Here is a 23,961-nt window from a genome sequence, read left to right as displayed (position 1 = left end):
CTGTAGGGTATATTTGTTATATAGATATATCAGTGTTAATTTATAGTAATTAGATTAAAAGAAACAAGATTTTAGCGACACGTTAAAGGCTGTCAATGTACTTATATTATAAACTAGTAATAATATTCATGTAACTGAATTTTTCTGTACTCTACAGATCCTCCTGCATGAAATGATACATGTATATCAGCTTACCAATGGTAGAAAAGATTGGGAGCATGGACCGACCTTTCACTACCATAAGAGACGTATTAATAAACTGACTGGTGCAAATATTACGGTAAGAGGTTAAACACTTATTTTGCCATATTAGAAGCAATCTGTTAATTCCATTTGTATTAAAAATGATTTCATTTTTCTCATTATTATATAGGCCTACCCTGATTACGAGGAAGAATATGATTTACTGAAGCGCCATTGGTGGCAGTGCAATGGCCCCTGTGGAGAAATAGAAAGAAGAACTATGAACCGTCCTCCTTCTACCAAGGCACACAAGCGCAAATGTGGAGGAAAATTTATCAAAATTTCAGACCCTGAAGACAGCCCCTCAAAAAAGAGAAGGAAAGTCTAACCTACAGAGTTATAGAGACATAATACAAATTTTAGAAAAGCAAATTTAATGGGACCTACGTATTCAACAAAATATGAAGACGACGTACGTAAACTAGAGCCCTGCATGGGTCTGCAAAGCCGAGTTGGACCCTGACCCATGTCCCTGGCCAGGGCCGCCATCAGGGGGGCACAGGGGGTACAGCCGTCCCGGGCCCGGACAATTTTAATCTTAAAAGGGGGCCCGGCTGTGCTACAGTTTTCTTAATAGCTCGGGCCCCCTTAAATTAATTCCGGGCCCTGTCATTGGTGGTCAGCGGGTGATCCTTATTGGTTGCGCCCCGTGCGTACATGCACGCCGGTACGCATGGGGCGCAACCTTATAAAAGGGCCTGTCTTCTGCCGGCACTCATAAGTGCGGGGGCTTCGCCAAGGAACTACCTCACCGGAGGAGCGCGAAGCTGCCGCTGAAGACACCGGGGGCTGTGCTGTGCTGTGCTGTTCCGTTCCGTGCTGGCTACCAATGTACTTGGGGTGGGGGGCCCTGCTGGCTACCAATGTACTTGGGGTGGGGGGACTGCTGGCTGCCAATGTACTTGGGGTGGGGGGCCCTGCTGGCTACCAATGTACTTTGGGTGGGGGGCCCTGCTGGCTGCCAATGTACTTGGGGTGGGGGAGACTGCTGGCTACCAATGTTCTTGGGGTGGGGGGCCCTGCTGGCTACCAATGTACTAGGGGGGGGCTGCTGGCTACCAATGTACTAGGGGGGGGCACTGCTGGCTACCAATGTACTGGGGGGCACTGCTGGCTACCAATGTACTGGGGCGGGCACTGCTGGCTACCAATGTACTGGGGCGGGCACTGCTGGCTACCATGTATTAGGGGGGGGGCACTGCTGGCTGTGAGTCTTTTGTACTGGTGGGAGGGGGGCCCAGAAAATTTTCTTGTGAGGGGCCCCATGATTTCTGATGGCGGCCCTGTCCCTGGCCTAGAGATACTGTTAATTTACTAGCCTATAGATTGCTTTATCTTTGCCTGCATCAGGCACTTGTAAATACAGAGAATTGTGTAAATATATATAAAAAAAATAAATAAAACAATAAAAAGACAACCTTCTATTTCTTGTCCATCTGTATTTCCTTAATAATACTGATGTTTACAAAAGTGCTCAGCTACATTCTGACACCGTCTCCAATGATAAAAGCGGTTCATTGTTCCTTATTAGCAGCAACCAGGTAATCTGCACCTTTCCTCCCAATCTCATGTTTCTGCTGCAAAACTGCTCCAGATGTAAGAAAAACACCCTTGCCAAGTAATGACTGAATTACCCACACCATAGCCTTCTTCCTGCCCATAAGCTCACCTATCCCTCCACACAGGTTAATCAACATATCCTCCAGTAGTAATGTCAAACCAGCCACGGTGCCTATGTTCAGGACAAGGCTCAGGCAGGTAACCACCATTTTTCTGGGGCTAGCAGTACCCCAAAGTCCTCTGCCCCTTCCTTCATGACTTCTAGAGTGAACACACACCATTCTGAGGCAGCGGAGCCAATACACAGAAAGCCATCCAAATAATGCACTATAGGGGTCATTTACAACCTCTAGTGCAGTTACAGTTACACAAATACCCCTGCAGTCAGTTGCATCTACTTGCGATTAAAGGTACTTATGTCAAAAGGCTGCTTGTACTTCCATATTGTAGTCCTCAGAACTGCCCAATCTTTCCTACCTTTATTTCTGAATTGAGAGCCGTGGCACCTATTGGAACTGGAGGCTAGAGCTGCCTGCTTTATTCCCAGCAGAACAGTTGCATGTTAAGAATAGGGCACACATGACATTCATGTGCAGAATGTTGCATATTATGTCAATTGGACTTTCAGTGCAAGTGTGTCTGATTTGCAAGCATGATTGCACTAATTTTAACATATTGCATTATTTAATACCAAACTAAAAATATTCTTTAAGGATCTGTGCATCACTTGGCCTATTGAATACCTTTAGCCATAGCACCATTGTGCTTCTCTTTACCGAGGTCCTTCCCTTAGGCCAGGGATCCCCAACCTTTTACACCCGTGAGCCACATTCTAATCGAAAAAGTTTTGGGGTGCAACGCAAGCATGGAAATAGGTCCTAGGGGAGCAAATAAGACCTATAATTAGCTATTTGGTATCCCCCTATGTGGACTGGCAGCCCACAGAAGGCTCTGTTTGGCTCTATGCTGGGTTTTATGCAACCAAAACTTTCCTCCAAGGCCAGAATTCAAATATAAGCATCTATTTTGAGGCCACTGGGAGCAACAGAAGCTTCTGAGTCCCTGTCTAAACTGTGCTCCATACACATAGGTGGGTGATGCCTGGGTAGAATGCAGAGCTGTCAACCAAACCCATGTCAGGAGGCCATTTTGAGACCTTGTTTCATGTTTTCATTTAGTGTGAAGAGGAATTCAGGCCTTAAAAAAACAAGACTCCCTCCCTGGTTGATAGGTCTGAGAATGGCCTTCATACTATGGGGTGTATTTATTGGAGACAAACACTGGAGACAAACATCACCAGTGATTTTGCCCATAGCAACCAATCAGAAATTAAATTTGAGCGGTCGCCTACAAACCAGAAAACAAAAGCACAGATTTGGCAATAAAATATGGACTTACAGTGTTATTTATTCAAGTATGTGTCTTTTTACTCAATTTTACTAAAGTCTTGGCATGTATGGAATTTCGCTACTAATATACAGTACTATAGCGGTAAAAATTTATTCGCCAAAATATACAGTACTATAGCGGTGAATATTTTGTCGCGCAAAATACATTACTATGTATATTTTGGCGATTTTTTTTTCGCGATTTTGTAATCTCGCAACTTGCGGACATTTTGTGGCGATTTTTTAATCTAGTGACATGTGCGACTTGGGGCCATTTTGTGTCAATGAGCCTGCAGCCACCAAACTGAGAGGACATGCCTGGGGTTTTGGACTTGCTACCAGGGGAGAGGCGCTATATTATCAGCGTGCTCCTGCGTGCAGGATATGACCACCCACCGCCGGGGGACTTAGGGGTCCACGAGAGGAAGAGGGCAATCCTGGCCGAGCTAAGAGAAGGTTTGCTCGCCGGGTTTGCCCTTGATGTGGACCCCCGCCAGCTCCGGCGTCTGTGGACCGACCTTAAGCGCAGGAGCGCAGAACTGGTCGCTGAAATTAGAGAAGGTAATTATTGTACTTTACTATGCTTTTACAGTATACGTTCAGTAAAAGATTTAGCAAGTAATTTGAACTAAAGGTACAAATGTAAGAAATGTCAGGGATGATGAAAGTAACATAGTAACATAGTAAGTTGGGTTGAAAAAAGACATACGTCCATCACGTTCAACCATAATGCCAGTGAGGAACTGAAACGTTGCTCACAATAAACCTCTGAATATTATTTCACATCTTTGTGACTCTTTGTCAAAATCCTGTGTGTGCCGTCACCCCATGCCTGTCTAGATTTTGTTTTGCCACAGGCACCCAGGTATTATTGTTCCTTATGGTGTGCAGCTTCCCAGCACTTCCTATTGTATATATATATATATACACATCTATTTTCAAATACATATGCATAAATAAGTTTAAAGCAGGGGGGAAGCAGCAGGGAGCGGCCCATAGTGTGAGTCATTTGGGGAAGGGCCACGAATGTTTTAGGGGGCCCTGGCTAACAATGTCTGTGTGTCCTTTGTATTGATGTGAGGGTTCACAGGGGGAGGGGCCATTGGGGGCGTGGGCCCAAAAAATGTTGTTGTGAGGGGCCCCGTTATTTATGATGGTGTATGAATGTATATATACTAAGGAGCTCATTGTGGATTACAGGAGACTGCAGGGAGGAGGCCATACCCCCATTCACATTGAGGGAGCAGAGGTGGAGAGAGTCAGCAGCTTCAGATTCCTTGGCATCAATATCAGTGAGGATCTGAGTTGGTCTCACCATGTTGGTGTGATCACAAAAGCTGCAAGACAGCGGCTCTTCTTTCTGCGGCGCCTGCGAGGGTTCGGCATGGACTCCAGAATACTCACAAACTTCTATCGATGCACTATTGAGAGTATTCTGTCTGGCTGTATCATCACCTGGTATGGCAGCAGAGCGCATCACCAGGACTGAACTGCCGGCCATGCAGGACCTGTACAGACAGCGCTGTAGGAGGAAGATGCAGCGGATCCTCTCTGACCCCAGCCACAGACTTTTCACGCTCCTACCATCAGGCAGGCGGTACAGGCGGTACAGGAGCATCCAGACCCGCACCAGCAGATACAGAGACAGTTTCTACTCACAAGCCATCAGGCTTCTGAACTGCTGACATTCTACCCAAACTAACACACACTCCCCATAACTACTGGACTCTTCCCAGTGTCACTTTAAGCAAAGCCACTTTAAATCCTCACTGCACAATTTCAAATATTGCATTGCATTTTATTATTGTAAATACTTGTACCTTTATTGCACATTTTTATTATATTTCATATTTGTATTTTTTTTTTGTTGTTATTGTTTGTCTATGTAAAGTTGGGAGGAACACGGGTCAAAAAAAATTCATTACAGTAATGATGCTTCATTGTTATTTGTATATGACAATAAACTTGAAACTTGAAACTATTTCACAGAACTTCAGCTGGCGCCTCCTCCCCAGGCCCTCCAGCCTCTACTGGCCCCAGCGGCCCGACCTGCGGCCCCCGAGGCCCAACAATTGGCCCCAGAGGCCCGACCAGAGGCCCCAGGACCCAGCCAGGCCCCAGAGGCCCCAGGACCCAGCCAGGCCCCAGACTCGGACGAGGCGGAGGAGGCCGCCGAGGCCGAGGAGGCCATGGAGGCCCCGGACACCCCCCCCTTTAATCCTCCCCCAGTTTGAGCCCACTTTCCCCGGCCCTTGGGTTCCCCCCCAGCCCCCCAGATGCCAGCCACCAGGTTCTCCTGCCGAGGAAGGCCCACAACATCGGTCCATGCAGGAGGACCTGGACAATGTGAGGGCTGAGCTGGCCCAGCTCCGGGGGTAAGTTGCTGAACTCAGGAGGGACTTTCAGGAACTCAAGGGCAGCAAGCCCTAAGTTTCCACCCCCCCCTTTTTTAATTTAAGTAAAAGTTTTTAGTTTTATACTTTTGAACTGAGTAATGTGTCATTATTTATCCTTCATTGATATGGTATTCTATACTTTCATGTAGTTTCCCCTACACTCTTACATTTATCAGTAACAGCATCAATATGCTCTATGGGTTAAAGGTTTGCAAATATTCTGCCAACAATTTTGCCTTTAGCCCATTTTGCTGAATAGTAAAACTTGCGTTAATTAGTACGTAGCGTATTTTCTGGCGAGTGTGATAACTGCCAATCCAATGTTTTGTTGCCAGAATAATTGCAATATTATATTTGTCCCCGTTTAATAAAGTGCCCATAACATATTTGCCATTTATTCTGTGTCTAAAATCTTTAACTTAATTTAAGCCACTTTAGCAAACAGACCCCTAAGTATTTGGCTAAATATTCTTAAATGCCCCCCCCCCCATTTTATTATCTCTAGCACTTCTTTTTTTTTCTTACTTAGATTTTTATAATTTTTGGGGGGTTTTTTTGCAAATAAACTTTTATATAGCACCTCTTTAGCACTCTGTGCTCTCCCAGGGCAAAATGTCGGCATTTTTATGCTGCCGATTGTCGCGTATTTCATACGATAGGTTTGTCGCGACAATTAGCGCATGCGATAAATAGCCTGCATGCGGAAAATCCAGCGCACGCTATTTATCGCATTGAAATCCCGCACGTAAAAAAGCGCGAGTATGCTTATAGTGAATCGTGCGATAAATCGCCAAAATTAAGACGCGGTAAAATTTATAGCGCACGCTATAAATAGCGCACATTTTATCGCACTTTAGTGAATCAGGCCCATAGGCTTCTAAATGTCTAAAAATGAAAAAAAATAAAAAATTCCATAATATAAACACACATACCAGAAACAAAAATTTTATGCATGAAAATACAACGGATTTGGAAAATCCCATGTTTCCTGAACGTGCCAATACCAAATATTCATAGTTTTATGGAGATTTCTCTTGTATAGGTCAAAAACTCCCAGCAGTACACTACCAAATTTCCAAAGCACTGCTTCAAAAAGCTACATACTTTAGATTTCAAGGCTAACAGGTCATAAAGTAACCAAATAAAACACCCTAAAATGAACGCCAGGGATCCACTGAACAGTTTGATGCCCAATATGTATAGGTTTCCCTAAGTATGTGGCATGTAGGGGCCCCAATGGGAACATACCCCCATATGATCTATCATTTCTGTCATTTCAGCTCCAGGAAAATCAACACATTTACATTATTATACTGTATTTGGGATAAAGCTAGTATAAAGTACGCTCACCCCAGAAAGTCATATATTTTTGGAAAGTACACATTTCCCAAAATCTAAAATGGGTACCTGTGTCTTTCTACTCCAAAGTACCAAGCCGCAAAGCTTTTCTAGTTGTCAATTTTGATGACATTTCCAAAAATCCCCTCAAAGCTTCCACTTTGCAGCATCTTATCTCCCACATAGCATTAGGTACCCAGATAAAACACCCTAAATTTAAACCCCAGTGGTCCACTAAACAGTTTGATGCCCAATATGTATGGGTTTACCTAAATATGTGCCATGTAGGGGCCCCAATGGGAACATACCCCCATATGATCTGTCATTTCAGCACCTGCAAAATCAACACATTTCCTTCTTTATGTGTGATAATGCTACAAAAAAGTACACTCACCCCAGAAAGCCATATATTTTTGGAAAGTACACATTCCCCGAATCTATGGTACACATTGGGTACACATCTCTGGGTACACATTTTTTTGTACTCCAAAATACCAAGCCAAGCAAAGGTTTCCTAAGTTTGCCAATTTTTATGACATTTCAGAAAATTGCCTAAAAATGTTGCAGTTTGCCGCATTTATCTCACACAATTTCTTGTGTGCAAAGGCAAATCACCCCAAATAGGAACAGCTAAGGTCTACTTCCCAATATGCATAGATATACCAAAGTCAGCGGTATGTACTGACCCCAAAATCAAAGTAGTGCTTATGGATTTCTCGCCTGCCAACTCAGCTTTTCCACACAGAGTCCCCTGTCAGCGTATTATGTGCCGTAACACCCCCTAACTATACAGAGACCCCCAGAAAAACCATATATTTTTGAAAAGTACACATGGCAAAGCTATGCTAAAAACAGATTAGGAATACTAATACAGGAATAAAAATGTAATTAAACCACAAACAGTGTAAATAGTGGTCAGAATATCTGATCCAACAGTCACGCTGTCAAAATAAACAGTTTTTAGGGAAAAGAAACTAAAAACGATCAGAAAAAAGCCATCAGAAATACCCATGGCTTCTCGGTAGTGGGGGGGTACTTTTGAGCCCACCTGACTCTATGTTGCCCTAGGTTAGTTCCGTTGCTCACTTAAAACTCTGCAATAATATTGGTCCTCACATGATTATGTCTAAAAGCAGGGTTTTTAATATTATGGGATTTCTGTTTGGTGTCTGGTTTTATGGACTGAATTGCTATTTTTAATGCAAACCATTAAAAGTTACATTTTAGAATAAGAATTTAGCAATCACTGAGTGGGGAGGTGCCAGCATGTTTTTATTTCTTTTGATTTTGTTTGCATATTGCCAATGTAACTACCCAGCACACCACTAGTGTTGAACTGTAAATCACTGAATATGTGGCTGGTGCATTCAAACTTCATCTGCAAGTTTTGCTTGGCAATAAAAAGTGTGGTACAATATTACAATTCCCAATACTCACATCACAAACACCAGTACTACCTTAGGAAAAGCGCTTGCCAAAAATACCGCCATCCACCTGTGCCTGCATCTGAATGAATGAGATACGCTCGCGTGCAGGCACATGTAGCCAAAATACGCATAAAAACGCGAGAAAATGTAAAGTCTCGCGTTTACTCAGATTTGCTAAGCTGCTTTAGTAGCACTTTTGGCAGTGTAACTAGCCTTAGCACTGTCACCATTTAATTACATTTACTTAACTGCCACCTGAACCAGTCAATTTCAAAAACGATTCCCGAAGTCCAAATCAAGTATTTCCTATTAATGAGCTAAGTTACATATGTATTAATTAGCTTTGAACCAGAGAGCGCAGTTCTTGTAGGTAATGTACTCTGCATTAAATCCAGTTCTGCTATGCTAGCCAGGAGAGCTATTGCCTCTGTAGTAATAAGCATATTAAAGAAAGGTGCCAACTAATCAGCTAGGAGGCAGTTAATTAACAATCCCAACGTATTACTGGCATAAATGTATAAGTCTTTAACTGTAAAGCGCAGTCAGAATGTACCAATATACCATATATACAACACAATCGATCAGCTTTTATATGAAATACTTTGAAAGCGTTTAAATTTAAAGCTTCTGTTGTCAGGTAACTGCACCCTTGTCATTTTGTCCCCACTATCAGTGATGAGCGAAAGGCATTGAATACTCTGTGAATTTCCGTGTTTCGCTACTGGCGTATTTTTTTACGAAATGGGAACAAAATGTTGCAGCGGGAAAAGTAGAGAAATAATGCTCATCAAAAATAATTTGTTTTTGGTACATGTGTGAAAAACAATGACGCACACAAAAAAATTTTCACACACGCCATTTTCACTGTTATGCAGATTTTCGGGAATCTTTTCAAAGATTTGAGAATTTTTCTACGGATACCATCATCACAACCCACTATGCATGCTACATAAAATCACAATTTGTTTTATTTTATCTATGGATTTCCTTATAACAATTACAGTTGTAGCGCTGCAGTCAATGCAATTACTGCTCTAGCTAACCGGCCTATGACATCACAAAGGATCAGGGAGGACACTGATTGCTGCTTCTCAATAAGGTGATGACATCACAATGCAGCTCTTATCAGCAGTGTTATCAGAAGCAGCAGCTGTTAGACTGTCACTCTTCATCTGCACTTCGAAGAGACAACACTATCAACTTACTTATATCTAGAAATATCAACTTACTTACATCTATCAATATGGACTTATCTAAATTTAATACACAAAATTTAATCACAAAAGTTCGAGCTAAACCAAGATATAGAAATCACTCTAATAGAAAGCCTTATCAGAAGCCTAAAGAGCTCTCAGTTGTAGATCCACAATGGGAGGTTCTGGATCCAAAACCAGATATTCACGCCCTATATAAGGAATTTAATGTCAAATTCTTTAAAGGGAAATTGCCTGAAGTTGACCTTAAATGGAGCAACAGAGTCACTAAGTAAGTTATGAACTAAACTTTGTAATTTTACATCTCGACTTTACTGGTAGATTGACTGATATAGTATATGGTGCATTTAATGATAAATATAGTAATACAATTTAAGAAAATAAGTATAATTAACAGTAGAAGAATCATGTGCTTATCTTGTACAGTAAAGGCAAAAGAATACGAAATGTTAAAGATTCACATATTGTTTTGCAGAGGTTCTGGGATCACCAAGCGGACCACTACCGGAAAGTACATAGTTCGCTTATATAAGCCTCTTCTTGATTTAAGGCCAAGGAGTACTACAGTGGAAGTAAGTCTTTTGCTTTCTTTTCCTTTATTCTGTAGGGTATATTTGTTATATAGATATATCAGTGTTAATTTATAGTAATTAGATTAAAAGAAACAAGATTTTAGCGACACGTTAAAGGCTGTCAATGTACTTATATTATAAACTAGTAATAATATTCATGTAACTGAATTTTTCTGTACTCTACAGATCCTCCTGCATGAAATGATACATGTATATCAGCTTACCAATGGTAGAAAAGATTGGGAGCATGGACCGACCTTTCACTACCATAAGAGGCGTATTAATAAACTGACTGGTGCAAATATTACGGTAAGAGGTTAAACACTTATTTTGCCATATTAGAAGCAATCTGTTAATTCCATTTGTATTAAAAATGATTCCATTTGCATTTTTCTCATTATTATATAGGCCTACCCTGATTACGAGGAAGAATATGATTTACTGAAGCGCCATTGGTGGCAGTGCAATGGCCCCTGTGGAGAAATAGAAAGAAGAACTATGAACCGTCCTCCTTCTACCAAGGCACACAAGCGCAAATGTGGAGGAAAATTTATCAAAATTTCAGACCCTGAAGACAGTCCCTCAAAAAAGAGAAGGAAAGTCTAACCTACAGAGTTATAGAGACATAATACAAATTTTAGAAAAGCAAATTTAATGGGACCTACGTATTCAACAAAATATGAAGACGACGTACGTAAACTAGAGCCCTGCATGGGTCTGCAAAGCCGAGTTGGACCCTGACCCATGTCCCTGGCCAGGGCCGCCATCAGGGGGGCACAGGGGGTACAGCCGTCCCGGGACCGGACAATTTTAATCTTAAAAGGGGGCCCGGCTGTGCTACAGTTTTCTTAATAGCTCGGGCCCCCTTAAATTAATTCCGGGCCCTGTCATTGGTGGTCAGCGGGTGATCCTTATTGGTTGCGCCCCGTGCGTACATGCACGCCGGTACGCATGGGGCGCAACCTTATAAAAGGGCCTGTCTTCTGCCGGCACTCATAAGTGCGGGGGCTTCGCCAAGGAACTACCTCACCGGAGGAGCGCGAAGCTGCCGCTGAAGACACCGGGGGCTGTGCTGTGCTGTGCTGTTCCGTTCCGTGCTGGCTACCAATGTACTTGGGGTGGGGGGCCCTGCTGGCTACCAATGTACTTGGGGTGGGGGGACTGCTGGCTGCCAATGTACTTGGGGTGGGGGGCCCTGCTGGCTACCAATGTACTTTGGGTGGGGGGCCCTGCTGGCTGCCAATGTACTTGGGGTGGGGGAGACTGCTGGCTACCAATGTTCTTGGGGTGGGGGGCCCTGCTGGCTACCAATGTACTAGGGGGGGGCTGCTGGCTACCAATGTACTAGGGGGGGGCACTGCTGGCTACCAATGTACTGGGGGGCACTGCTGGCTACCAATGTACTGGGGCGGGCACTGCTGGCTACCAATGTACTGGGGCGGGCACTGCTGGCTACCATGTATTAGGGGGGGGGCACTGCTGGCTGTGAGTCTTTTGTACTGGTGGGAGGGGGGCCCAGAAAATTTTCTTGTGAGGGGCCCCATGATTTCTGATGGCGGCCCTGTCCCTGGCCTAGAGATACTGTTAATTTACTAGCCTATAGATTGCTTTATCTTTGCCTGCATCAGGCACTTGTAAATACAGAGAATTGTGTAAATATATATAAAAAAAATAAATAAAACAATAAAAAGACAACCTTCTATTTCTTGTCCATCTGTATTTCCTTAATAATACTGATGTTTACAAAAGTGCTCAGCTACATTCTGACACCGTCTCCAATGATAAAAGCGGTTCATTGTTCCTTATTAGCAGCAACCAGGTAATCTGCACCTTTCCTCCCAATCTCATGTTTCTGCTGCAAAACTGCTCCAGATGTAAGAAAAACACCCTTGCCAAGTAATGACTGAATTACCCACACCATAGCCTTCTTCCTGCCCATAAGCTCACCTATCCCTCCACACAGGTTAATCAACATATCCTCCAGTAGTAATGTCAAACCAGCCACGGTGCCTATGTTCAGGACAAGGCTCATGCAGGTAACCACCATTTTTCTGGGGCTAGCAGTACCCCAAAGTCCTCTGCCCCTTCCTTCATGACTTCTAGAGTGAACACACACCATTCTGAGGCAGCGGAGCCAATACACAGAAAGCCATCCAAATAATGCACTATAGGGGTCATTTACAACCTCTAGTGCAGTTACAGTCACACAAATATCCCTGCAGTCAGTTGCATCTACTTGCGATTAAAGGTACTTATGTCAAAAGGCTGCTTGTACTTCCATATTGTAGTCCTCAGAACTGCCCAATCTTTCCTACCTTTATTTCTGAATTGAGAGCCGTGGCACCTATTGGAACTGGAGGCTAGAGCTGCCTGCTTTATTCCCAGCAGAACAGTTGCATGTTAAGAATAGGGCACACATGACATTCATGTGCAGAATGCTGCATATTATGTCAATTGGACTTTCAGTGCAAGTGTGTCTGATTTGCAAGCATGATTGCACTAATTTTAACATATTGCATTATTTAATACCAAACTAAAAATATTCTTTAAGGAACTGTGCATCACTTGGCCTATTGAATAGCTTTAGCCATAGCACCATTGTGCTTCTCTTTACCGAGGTCCTTCCCTTAGGCCAGGGATCCCCAACCTTTTACACCCGTGAGCCACATTCTAATCGAAAAAGTTTTGGGGTGCAACGCAAGCATGGAAATAGGTCCTAGGGGAGCAAATAAGACCTATAATTAGCTATTTGGTATCCCCCTATGTGGACTGGCAGCCCACAGAAGGCTCTGTTTGGCTCTATGCTGGGTTTTATGCAACCAAAACTTTCCTCCAAGGCCAGAATTCAAATATAAGCATCTATTTTGAGGCCACTGGGAGCAACAGAAGCTTCTGAGTCCCTGTCTAAACTGTGCTCCATACACATAGGTGGGTGATGCCTGGGTAGAATGCAGAGCTGTCAACCAAACCCATGTCAGGAGGCCATTTTGAGACCTTGTTTCATGTTTTCATTTAGTGTGAAGAGGAATTCAGGCCTTAAAAAAACAAGACTCCCTCCCTGGTTGATAGGTCTGAGAATGGCCTTCATACTATGGGGTGTATTTATTGGAGACAAACACTGGAGACAAACATCACCAGTGATTTTGCCCATAGCAACCAATCAGAAATTAAATTTGAGCGGTCGCCTACAAACCAGAAAACAAAAGCACAGATTTGGCAATAAAATATGGACTTACAGTGTTATTTATTCAAGTATGTGTCTTTTTACTCAATTTTACTAAAGTCTTGGCATGTATGGAATTTCGCTACTAATATACAGTACTATAGCGGTAAAAATTTATTCGCCAAAATATACAGTACTATAGCGGTGAATATTTTGTCGCGCAAAATACATTACTATGTATATTTTGGCGATTTTTTTTTCGCGATTTTGTAATCTCGCAACTTGCGGACATTTTGTGGCGATTTTTTAATCTAGTGACATGTGCGACTTGGGGCCATTTTGTGTCAATGAGCCTGCAGCCACCAAACTGAGAGGACATGCCTGGGGTTTTGGACTTGCTACCAGGGGAGAGGCGCTATATTATCAGCGTGCTCCTGCGTGCAGGATATGACCACCCACCGCCGGGGGACTTAGGGGTCCACGAGAGGAAGAGGGCAATCCTGGCCGAGCTAAGAGAAGGTTTGCTCGCCGGGTTTGCCCTTGATGTGGACCCCCGCCAGCTCCGGCGTCTGTGGACCGACCTTAAGCGCAGGAGCCCAGAACTGGTCACTGAAATTAGAGAAGGTAATTATTGTACTTTATTATGCTTTTACAGTATACTTTCAGTAAAAGATTTAGCAAGTAATTTGAACTAAAGGTACAAATGTAAGAAATGTCAGGGATAATGAAAGTAACATAGTAACATAGTAAGTTGGGTTGAAAAAAGACATACGTCCATCACGTTCAACCATAATGCCAGTGAGGAACTGAAACGTTGCTCACAATAAACCTCTGAATATTATTTCACATCTTTGTGACTCTTTGTCAAAATCCTGTGTGTGCCGTCACCCCATGCCTGTCTAGATTTTGTTTTGCCACAGGCACCCAGGTATTATTGTTCCTTATGGTGTGCAGCTTCCCAGCACTTCCTATATATATATATATTATATATATATATATATATATATATATATATATATATATATATATATATATATATATATATATACACACATATACACACACACACACACATCTATTTTCAAATACATATGCATAAATAAGTTTAAAGCAGGGGGGAAGCAGCAGGGAGCGGCCCATAGTGTGAGTCATTTGGGGAAGGGCCACGAATGTTTTAGGGGGCCCTGGCTAACAATGTCTGTGTGTCCTTTGTATTGATGTGAGGGTTCACAGGGGGAGGGGCCATTGGGGGCGTGGGCCCAAAAAATGTTGTTGTGAGGGGCCCCGTTATTTATGATGGTGTATGAATGTATATATATATATATATATATATATATATATCAAACCATTTTCATGTATGTTCATGTATTTTTCAATATATAATTGATTGTTTGCAATAGATCCGGTGTTGCTGGTCTTTTCTTCAATATATATATATATATATATATATATATATATATAATATATTACACAAAATAACATCTTGCAATACTATTCGGAGATGAGTCGGCTTACAGGGCAGAGGTGAGAGCCCTGACATCATGGTGCCGGGACAAAAACCTGCTGCTCAACGTCAGCAAAACTAAGGAGCTCATTGTGGATTACAGGAGACTGCAGGGAGGAGGCCATACCCCCATTCACATTGAGGGAGCAGAGGTGGAGAGAGTCAGCAGCTTCAGATTCCTTGGCATCAATATCAGTGAAGATCTGAGTTGGTCTCACCATGTTGGTGTGATCAAAAAAGCTGCAAGACAGCGGCTCTTCTTTCTGCGGCGCCTGCGAGGGTTCGGCATGGACTCCAGAATACTCACAAACTTCTATCGATGCACTATTGAGAGTATTCTGTCTGGCTGTATCATCACCTGGTATGGCAGCAGAGCGCATCACCAGGACTGAACTGCCGGCCATGCAGGACCTGTACAGACAGCGCTGTAGGAGGAAGATGCAGCGGATCCTCTCTGACCCCAGCCACAGACTTTTCACGCTCCTACCATCAGGCAGGCGGTACAGGAGCATCCAGACCCGCACCAGCAGATACAGAGACAGTTTCTACCCACAAGCCATCAGGCTTCTGAACTGCTGACATTCTACCCAAACCAACACACACTCCCCATAACTACTGGACTCTTCACAGTGTCACTTTAAGCAAAGCCACTTTAAATCCTCACTGCACAATTTCAAATATTGCATTGCATTTTATTATTGTAAATACTTGTACCTTTATTGCACATTTTTATTATATTTCATATTTGTATTTTTTGTTGTTGTTGTTGTTTGTCTATGTAAAGTTGGGAGGAACACGGGTCAAAAAAATGTCATTACAGTAATGATGCTTCATTGTTATTTGTATATGACAATAAATTTGAAACTATTTCACAGAACTTCAGCTGGCGCCTCCTCCCCAGGCCCTCCAGCCTCTACTGGCCCAGCAGGCTCTACCGGCCCCAGCGGCCCGACCTGCGGCCCCCGAGGCCCAACAATTGGCCCCAGAGGCCCGACCAGAGGCCCCAGGACCCAGCCAGGCCCCAGAGGCCCCAGGACCCAGCCAGGCCCCAGACTCGGACGAGGCGGACGAGGCGGAGGAGGCCGCCCCCCCCCCCCCCTTTAATCCTCCCCCAGTTTGAGCCCACTTTCCCCGGCCCTTGGGTTCCCCCCCAGCCCCCCGGATGCCAGCCACCAGGTTCTCCTGCCGAGGAAGGCCCACAACATCGGTCCATGCAGGAGGACCTGGACAATGTGAGGGCTGAGCTGGCCCAGCTCCGGGGGTAAGTTGCTGAACTCAGGAGGGACTTTCAGGAACTCAAGGGCAGCAAGCCCTAAGTTCCCCCCCCCCCCTATTTTATTTTAAGTAAAAGTTTTTAGTTTTATACTTTTGAACTGAGTAATGTGTCATTATTTATCCTTCATTGATATGGTATTCTATACTTTCATGTAGTTTCCCCTACACTCTTACATTTATCAGTAACAGCATCAATATGCTCTATGGGTTAAAGGTTTGCAAATATTCTGCCAACAATTTTGCCTTTAGCCCATTTTGCTGAATAGTAAAACTTGCGTTAATTAGTACGTAGCGTATTTTCTGGCGAGTGTGATAACTGCCAATCCAATGTTTTGTTGCCAGAATAATTGCAATATTATATTTGTCCCCGTTTAATAAAGTGCCCATAACATATTTGCCATTTATTCTGTGTCTAAAATCTTTAACTTAATTTAAGCCACTTTAGCAAACAGACCCCTAAGTATTTGGCTAAATATTCTTAAATGCCCCCCCCCCCCCCCCCCCCATTTTATTATCTCTAGCACTTCTTTTTTTTTCTTACTTAGATTTTTATAATTTTTGGGGGGTTTTTTTGCAAATAAACTTTAATATAGCTCTCCCAGGGCAAAATGTCGGCATTTTTATGCTGCCGATTGTCGCGTATTTCATGCGATAGGTTTGTCGTGACAATTAGCGCATGCGATAAATAGCCTGCATGCGGAAAATACAGCGCACGCTTTTTATCGCATTGAAATACCGCACGTAAAAAAGCGTGAGTATGCTTATAGTGAATCGTGCGATAAATCGCCAAAATTAAGACGTGGTAAAATTTATAGCGCACGCTATAAATAGCGCACATTTTATCGCACTTTAGTGAATCAGGCCCATAGGCTTCTAAATGTCTAAAAATGAAAAAAAAAAAAAAAATTCCATAATATAAACACACATACCAGAAACAAAAATTTTATGCATGAAAATACAACTGATTTGGAAAATCCCATGTTTCCTGAACGTGCCAATACCAAATATTCATAGTTTTATGGAGATTTCTCTTGTATAGGTCAAAAACTCCCAGCAGTACACTACCAAATTTCCAAAGCACTGCTTCAAAAAGCTACATACTTTAGATTTCAAGGCTAACAGGTCATAAAGTAACCAAATAAAACACCCTAAAATGAATGCCAGGGGTCCACTGAACAGTTTGATGCCCAATATGTATAGGTTTCCCTAAGTATGTGGCATGTAGGGGCCCCAATGGGAACATACCCCCATATGATCTATCATTTCTGTCATTTCAGCTCCAGGAAAATCAACACATTTACATTATTATACTGTATGTGGGATAAAGCTAGTATAAAGTACGCTCACCCCAGAAAGTCATATATTTTTGGAAAGTACACATTTGCCAAAATCTAAAATGGGTACCTGTGTCTTTCTACTCCAAAGTACCAAGCCGCAAAGCTTTTCTATTTGTCAATTTTGATGACATTTCCAAAAATCCCCTCAAAGCTTCCAATTTGCAGCATCTTATCTCCCACATAAACCCCAGTGGTCCACTAAACAGTTTGATGCCCAATATGTATGGGTTTACCTAAATATGTGCCATGTAGGGGCCCCAATGGGAACATACCCCCATATGATCTGTCATTTCAGCACCTGCAAAATCAACACATTTCCTTCTTTATGTGGGATAATGCTACAAAAAAGTACACTCACCCCAGAAAGCCATATATTTTTGGAAAGTACACATTCCCCGAATCTATGGTACACATTGGGTACACATCTCTGGGTACACATTTTTTTGTACTCCAAAATACCAAGCCAAGCAAAGGTTTCCTAAGTTTGCCAATTTTTATGACATTTCAGAAAATTGCCTAAAAATGTTGCAGTTTGCCGCATTTATCTCACACAATTTCTTGTGTGCAAAGGCAAATCACCCCAAATAGGAACAGCTAAGGTCTACTTCCCAATATGCATAGATATACCAAAGTCAGCGGTATGTACTGACCCCAAAATCAAAGTAGTGCTTATGGATTTCTCGCCTGCCAACTCAGCTTTTCCACACAGAGTCCCCTGTCAGCGTATTATGTGCCGTAACACCCCCTAACTATACAGAGACCCCCAGAAAAACCATATATTTTTGAAAAGTACACATGGCAAAGCTATGCTAAAAACAGATTAGGAATACTAATACAGGAATAAAAATGTAATTAAACCACAAACAGTGTAAATAGTGGTCAGAATATCTGATCCAACAGTCACGCTGTCAAAATAAACAGTTTTTAGGGAAAAGAAACTAAAAACGATCAGAAAAAAGCCATCAGAAATACCCATGGCTTCTCGTTAGTGGGGGGGTACTTTTGAGCCCACCTGACTCTATGTTGCCCTAGGTTAGTTCCGTTGCTCACTTAAAACTCTGCAATAATATTGGTCCTCACATGATTATGTCTAAAAGCAGGGTTTTTAATATTATGGGATTTCTGTTTGGTGTCTGGTTTTATGGACTGAATTGCTATTTTTAATGCAAACCATTAAAAGTTACATTTTAGAATAAGAATTTAGCAATCACTGAGTGGGGAGGTGCCAGCATGTTTTTATTTCTTTTGATTTTGTTTGCATATTGCCAATGTAACTACCCGGCACACCACTAGTGTTGAACTGTAAATCACTGAATATGTGGCTGGTGCATTCAAACTTCATCTGCAAGTTTTGCTTGGCAATAAAAAGTGTGGTACAATATTACAATTCCCAATACTCACATCACAAACACCAGTACTACCTTAGGAAAAGCGTTTGCCAAAAATACCGCCATCCACCTGTGCCTGCATCTGAATGAATGAGATACGCTCGCGTGCAGGCACATGTAGCCAAAATACGCATAAAAACGCGGGAAAATGTAAAGTCTCGCGTTTACTCAGATTTGCTAAGCTGCTTTAGTAGCACTTGTGGCAGTGTAACTAGCCTTAGCACTGTCACCATTTAATTACATTTACTTAACTGCCACCTGAACCAGTCAATTTCAAAAACGACTCCCGAAGTCCAAATCAAGTATTTCCTATTAATGAGCTAAGTTACATATGTATTAATTAGCTTTGAACTAGAGAGCGCAGTTCTTGTAGGTAATGTACTCTGCATTAAATCCAGTTCTGCTATGCTAGCCAGGAGAGCTATTGCCTCTGTAGTAATAAGCATATTAAAGAAAGGTGCCAACTAATCAGCTAGGAGGCAGTTAATTAACAATCCCAACGTATTACTGGCATAAATGTATAAGTCTTTAACTGTAAAGCGCAGTCAGAATGTACCAATATACCATATATACAACACAATCGATCAGCTTTTATATGAAATACTTTGAAAGCGTTTAAATTTAAAGCTTCTGTTGTCAGGTAACTGCACCCTTGTCATTTTGTCCCCACTATCAGTGATGAGCGAAAGGCATTGAATACTCTGTGAATTTCCATGTTTCGCTACTGGCATATTTTTTTACGAAATGGGAACAAAATGTCGCAGCGGGAAAAGTAGAGAAATAATGCTCATCAAAAATAATTTGTTTTTGGTACACGTGTGAAAAACAATGACGCACACAAAAACATTTTTTCACACACGCCATTTTCACTGTTATGCAGATTTTCGGGAATCTTTTCAAAGATTTGAGAATTTTTCTACAAAGCAAAACTGGACGGATACCATCATCACAACCCACTATGCATGCTACATAAAATAACAATTTGTTTTATTTTATCTATGGATTTCCTTATAACAATTACAGTTGTAGCGCTGCAGTCAATGCAATTACTGCTCTAGCTAACCGGCCTATGACATCACAAAGGATCAGGGAGGACACGGATTGCTGCTTCTCAATAAGGTGATGACATCACAATGCAGCTCTTATCAGCAGTGTTATCAGAAGCAGCAGCTGTTAGACTGTCACTCTTCATCTGCACTTCGAAGAGACAACACTATCAACTAACTTACTTATATCTAGAAATATCGACTTACTTACATCTATCAATATGGACTTATCTAAATTTAATACACAAAATTTAATCACAAAAGTTCGAGCTAAACCAAGATATAGAAATCACTCTAATAGAAAGCCTTATCAGAAGCCTAAAGAGCTCTCAGTTGTAGATCCACAATGGGAGGTTCTGGATCCAAAACCAGATATTCACGCCCTATATAAGGAATTTAATGTCAAATTCTTTAAAGGGAAATTGCCTGAAGTTGACCTTAAATGGAGCAACAGAGTCACTAAGTAAGTTATGAACTAAACTTTGTAATTTTACATCTCGACTTTACTGGTAGATTGACTGATATAGTATATGGTGCATTTAATGATAAATATAGTAATACAATTTAAGAAAATAAGTATAATTAACAGTAGAAGAATCATGTGCTTATCTTGTACAGTAAAGGCAAAAGAATACGAAATGTTAAAGATCCACATATTGTTTTGCAGAGGTTCTGGGATCACCAAGCGGACCACTACCGGAAAGTACATAGTTCGCTTATATAAGCCTCTTCTTGATTTAAGGCCAAGGAGTACTACAGTGGAAGTAAGTCTTTTGCTTTCTTTTCCTTTATTCTGTAGGGTATATTTGTTATATAGATATATCAGTGTTAATTTATAGTAATTAGATTAAAAGAAACAAGATTTTAGCGACACGTTAAAGGCTGTCAATGTACTTATATTATAAACTAGTAATAATATTCATGTAACTGAATTTTTCTGTACTCTACAGATCCTCCTGCATGAAATGATACATGTATATCAGCTTACCAATGGTAGAAAAGATTGGGAGCATGGACCGACCTTTCACTACCATAAGAGGCGTATTAATAAACTGACTGGTGCAAATATTACGGTAAGAGGTTAAACACAACTCTTATTTTGCCATATTAGAAGCAATCTGTTAATTCCATTTGTATTAAAAATGATTCCATTTGCATTTTTCTCATTATTATATAGGCCTACCCTGATTACGAGGAAGAATATGATTTACTGAAGCGCCATTGGTGGCAGTGCAATGGCCCCTGTGGAGAAATAGAAAGAAGAACTATGAACCGTCCTCCTTCTACCAAGGCACACAAGCGCAAATGTGGAGGAAAATTTATCAAAATTTCAGACCCTGAAGACAGTCCCTCAAAAAAGAGAAGGAAAGTCTAACCTACAGAGTTATAGAGACATAATACAAATTTTAGAAAAGCAAATTTAATGGGACCTACGTATTCAACAAAATATGAAGACGACGTACGTAAACTAGAGCCCTGCATGGGTCTGCAAAGCCGAGTTGGACCCTGACCCATGTCCCTGGCCAGGGCCGCCATCAGGGGGGCACAGGGGGTACAGCCGTCCCGGGCCCGGACAATTTTAATCTTAAAAGGGGGCCCGGCTGTGCTACAGTTTTCTTAATAGCTCGGGCCCCCTTAAATTAATTCCGGGCCCTGTCATTGGTGGTCAGCGGGTGATCCTTATTGGTTGCGCCCCGTGCGTACATGCACGCCGGTACGCATGGGGCGCAACCTTATAAAAGGGCCTGTCTTCTGCCGGCACTCATAAGTGCGGGGGCTTCGCCAAGGAACTACCTCACCGGAGGAGCGCGAAGCTGCCGCTGAAGACACCGGGGGCTGTGCTGTGCTGTGCTGTTCCGTTCCGTGCTGGCTACCAATGTACTTGGGGTGGGGGGCCCTGCTGGCTACCAATGTACTTGGGGTGGGGGGACTGCTGGCTGCCAATGTACTTGGGGTGGGGGGCCCTGCTGGCTACCAATGTACTTTGGGTGGGGGGCCCTGCTGGCTGCCAATGTACTTGGGGTGGGGGAGACTGCTGGCTACCAATGTTCTTGGGGTGGGGGGCCCTGCTGGCTACCAATGTACTAGGGGGGGGCTGCTGGCTACCAATGTACTAGGGGGGGGCACTGCTGGCTACCAATGTACTGGGGGGCACTGCTGGCTACCAATGTACTGGGGCGGGCACTGCTGGCTACCAATGTACTGGGGCGGGCACTGCTGGCTACCAATGTACTGGGGCGGGCACTGCTGGCTACCATGTATTAGGGGGGGGGCACTGCTGGCTGTGAGTCTTTTGTACTGGTGGGAGGGGGGCCCAGAAAATTTTCTTGTGAGGGGCCCCATGATTTCTGATGGCGGCCCTGTCCCTGGCCTAGAGATACTGTTAATTTACTAGCCTATAGATTGCTTTATCTTTGCCTGCATCAGGCACTTGTAAATACAGAGAATTGTGTAAATATATATAAAAAAAATAAATAAAACAATAAAAAGACAACCTTCTATTTCTTGTCCATCTGTATTTCCTTAATAATACTGATGTTTACAAAAGTGCTCAGCTACATTCTGACACCGTCTCCAATGATAAAAGCGGTTCATTGTTCCTTATTAGCAGCAACCAGGTAATCTGCACCTTTCCTCCCAATCTCATGTTTCTGCTGCAAAACTGCTCCAGATGTAAGAAAAACACCCTTGCCAAGTAATGACTGAATTACCCACACCATAGCCTTCTTCCTGCCCATAAGCTCACCTATCCCTCCACACAGGTTAATCAACATATCCTCCAGTAGTAATGTCAAACCAGCCACGGTGCCTATGTTCAGGACAAGGCTCATGCAGGTAACCACCATTTTTCTGGGGCTAGCAGTACCCCAAAGTCCTCTGCCCCTTCCTTCATGACTTCCAGAGTGAACACATGCCATTCTGAGGCAGCCGAGCCAATACATAGAAAGCCATCCAAATAATGCACTATAGGGGTCATTTACAACCTCTAGTGCAGTTACAGTCACACAAATTTCCCTGCAGTCAGTTGCATCTACTTGCGATTAAAGGTACTTATGTCAAAAGGCTGCTTGTACTTCCATATTGTAGTCCTCAGAACTGCCCAAACTTTCCTACCTTTATTTCTGAATCGAGAGCCGTGGCACCTATTGGAAATGGAGCTAGTGACACAGTTGCCTGCTTTATTTTCTGTAGAACAGTTGCATGTTAAGAATAGGGCACACATGACATTCATGTGCAGAATGCTGCATATTATGTCAATTGGACATATTCAAGGACGATTTTCAAGCATCGTTGTGCTAATTTTAACATATTGTATCATTTAATACCAAACTAAAAATATCCTTTAAGGATCTGTGCATCACTTGGCCTATTGAATAGCTTTAGCCATGGCACCACTGTGCTTCTATTTACTGAGGTCCTTCCCTTAGGCAGACTTGGCCCACTTTTCCTTAAAAAAAATCTGCTAAAGGGGTGGGCCACCATACAAGGAGCATTCATGCTTGTACTTGCATAATGTGCCTACTTGCACTGCCCATCACTGTAAACCCAGCCAAAGCCCACTCTATGACACACTGATGCGGCACCATTTATCCACCACTGGTGGGCATATGAAAAACAGAAGCTTCTAGTGAATAGAACTGAAATCGCACTGTTAAGACAAAAGAAACTGTTCCTATAAAATATCTTGGTTCATTTAATAAACAGTAATTCAAAGAATGTTTCTAAAGGCAAATTAAGAGACTGATAGAACACAGATGAAGCAGTGTTACAAAGGCTTACTCACTATAAGAGACAGGATGTGAAGGAATATTCTCAACATTGAGGAACACCCCAGTGAAATAGATCTGTGGTCCATACACATAGGTGGGTGATGCCTGGGTAGAATGCAGAGCAATCAACCAAACCCATTTTGAGACCTTATTTCATGTTATCATTTAGTGTGAAGAGGAATTCAGGCCTAAAAAAAAAAAAAACTTCCTCCCTGGTTGACAGCTACAAGCCAGAAAACAAAAGTAAAGATGTTGTTACTACAGGCAACATCGCCAGTGGTGTTTGTATCCAGCCCCCTATGTCTCCTTAATGGAGTGAAATTTATGTACAGGTATGTAT

At 42.6% G+C, this 23,961-nt stretch overlaps 2 protein-coding genes and 1 long non-coding RNA gene across 3 annotated transcripts; all 3 read left to right on the top strand.

The window, feature by feature from the left end:
* Nucleotides 1–247: 247 nt before the first annotated feature.
* Nucleotides 248–455, top strand: LOC116408711. Its single transcript, XR_004221172.1, has 2 exons — nt 248–280; nt 374–455. It is a non-coding gene; the product is annotated as an uncharacterized LOC116408711 (long non-coding RNA).
* Nucleotides 456–9,554: 9,099 nt separating this feature from the next.
* On the top strand, nt 9,555–10,958 carry LOC116408710 (sprT-like domain-containing protein Spartan). The gene is made up of 4 exons (XM_031896370.1): nt 9,555–9,837; nt 10,042–10,138; nt 10,325–10,447; nt 10,547–10,958. The coding sequence occupies exons 1-4, from the start codon at nt 9,596–9,598 to the stop codon at nt 10,742–10,744; spliced, it is 660 nt and encodes a 219-aa protein (XP_031752230.1). The 5' UTR covers nt 9,555–9,595; the 3' UTR covers nt 10,745–10,958.
* A 9,068-nt stretch (nt 10,959–20,026) lies between these two features.
* Nucleotides 20,027–21,420, top strand: LOC116408709 (sprT-like domain-containing protein Spartan). Its single transcript, XM_031896369.1, has 4 exons — nt 20,027–20,314; nt 20,519–20,615; nt 20,802–20,924; nt 21,029–21,420. Exons 1-4 carry the CDS (start codon nt 20,073–20,075, stop codon nt 21,224–21,226), a joined length of 660 nt encoding a protein of 219 aa, XP_031752229.1. The 5' UTR covers nt 20,027–20,072; the 3' UTR covers nt 21,227–21,420.
* Nucleotides 21,421–23,961: the final 2,541 nt, after the last annotated feature.

Source organism: Xenopus tropicalis, chromosome 2 (assembly GCF_000004195.4).
Source record: "Xenopus tropicalis strain Nigerian chromosome 2, UCB_Xtro_10.0, whole genome shotgun sequence".
NCBI classification, from domain to species: Eukaryota; Metazoa; Chordata; class Amphibia; order Anura; family Pipidae; genus Xenopus; species Xenopus tropicalis.
Note: the sequence above shows the minus strand (reverse complement) of the source record. Positions and strands in the feature narration are given on the sequence as shown.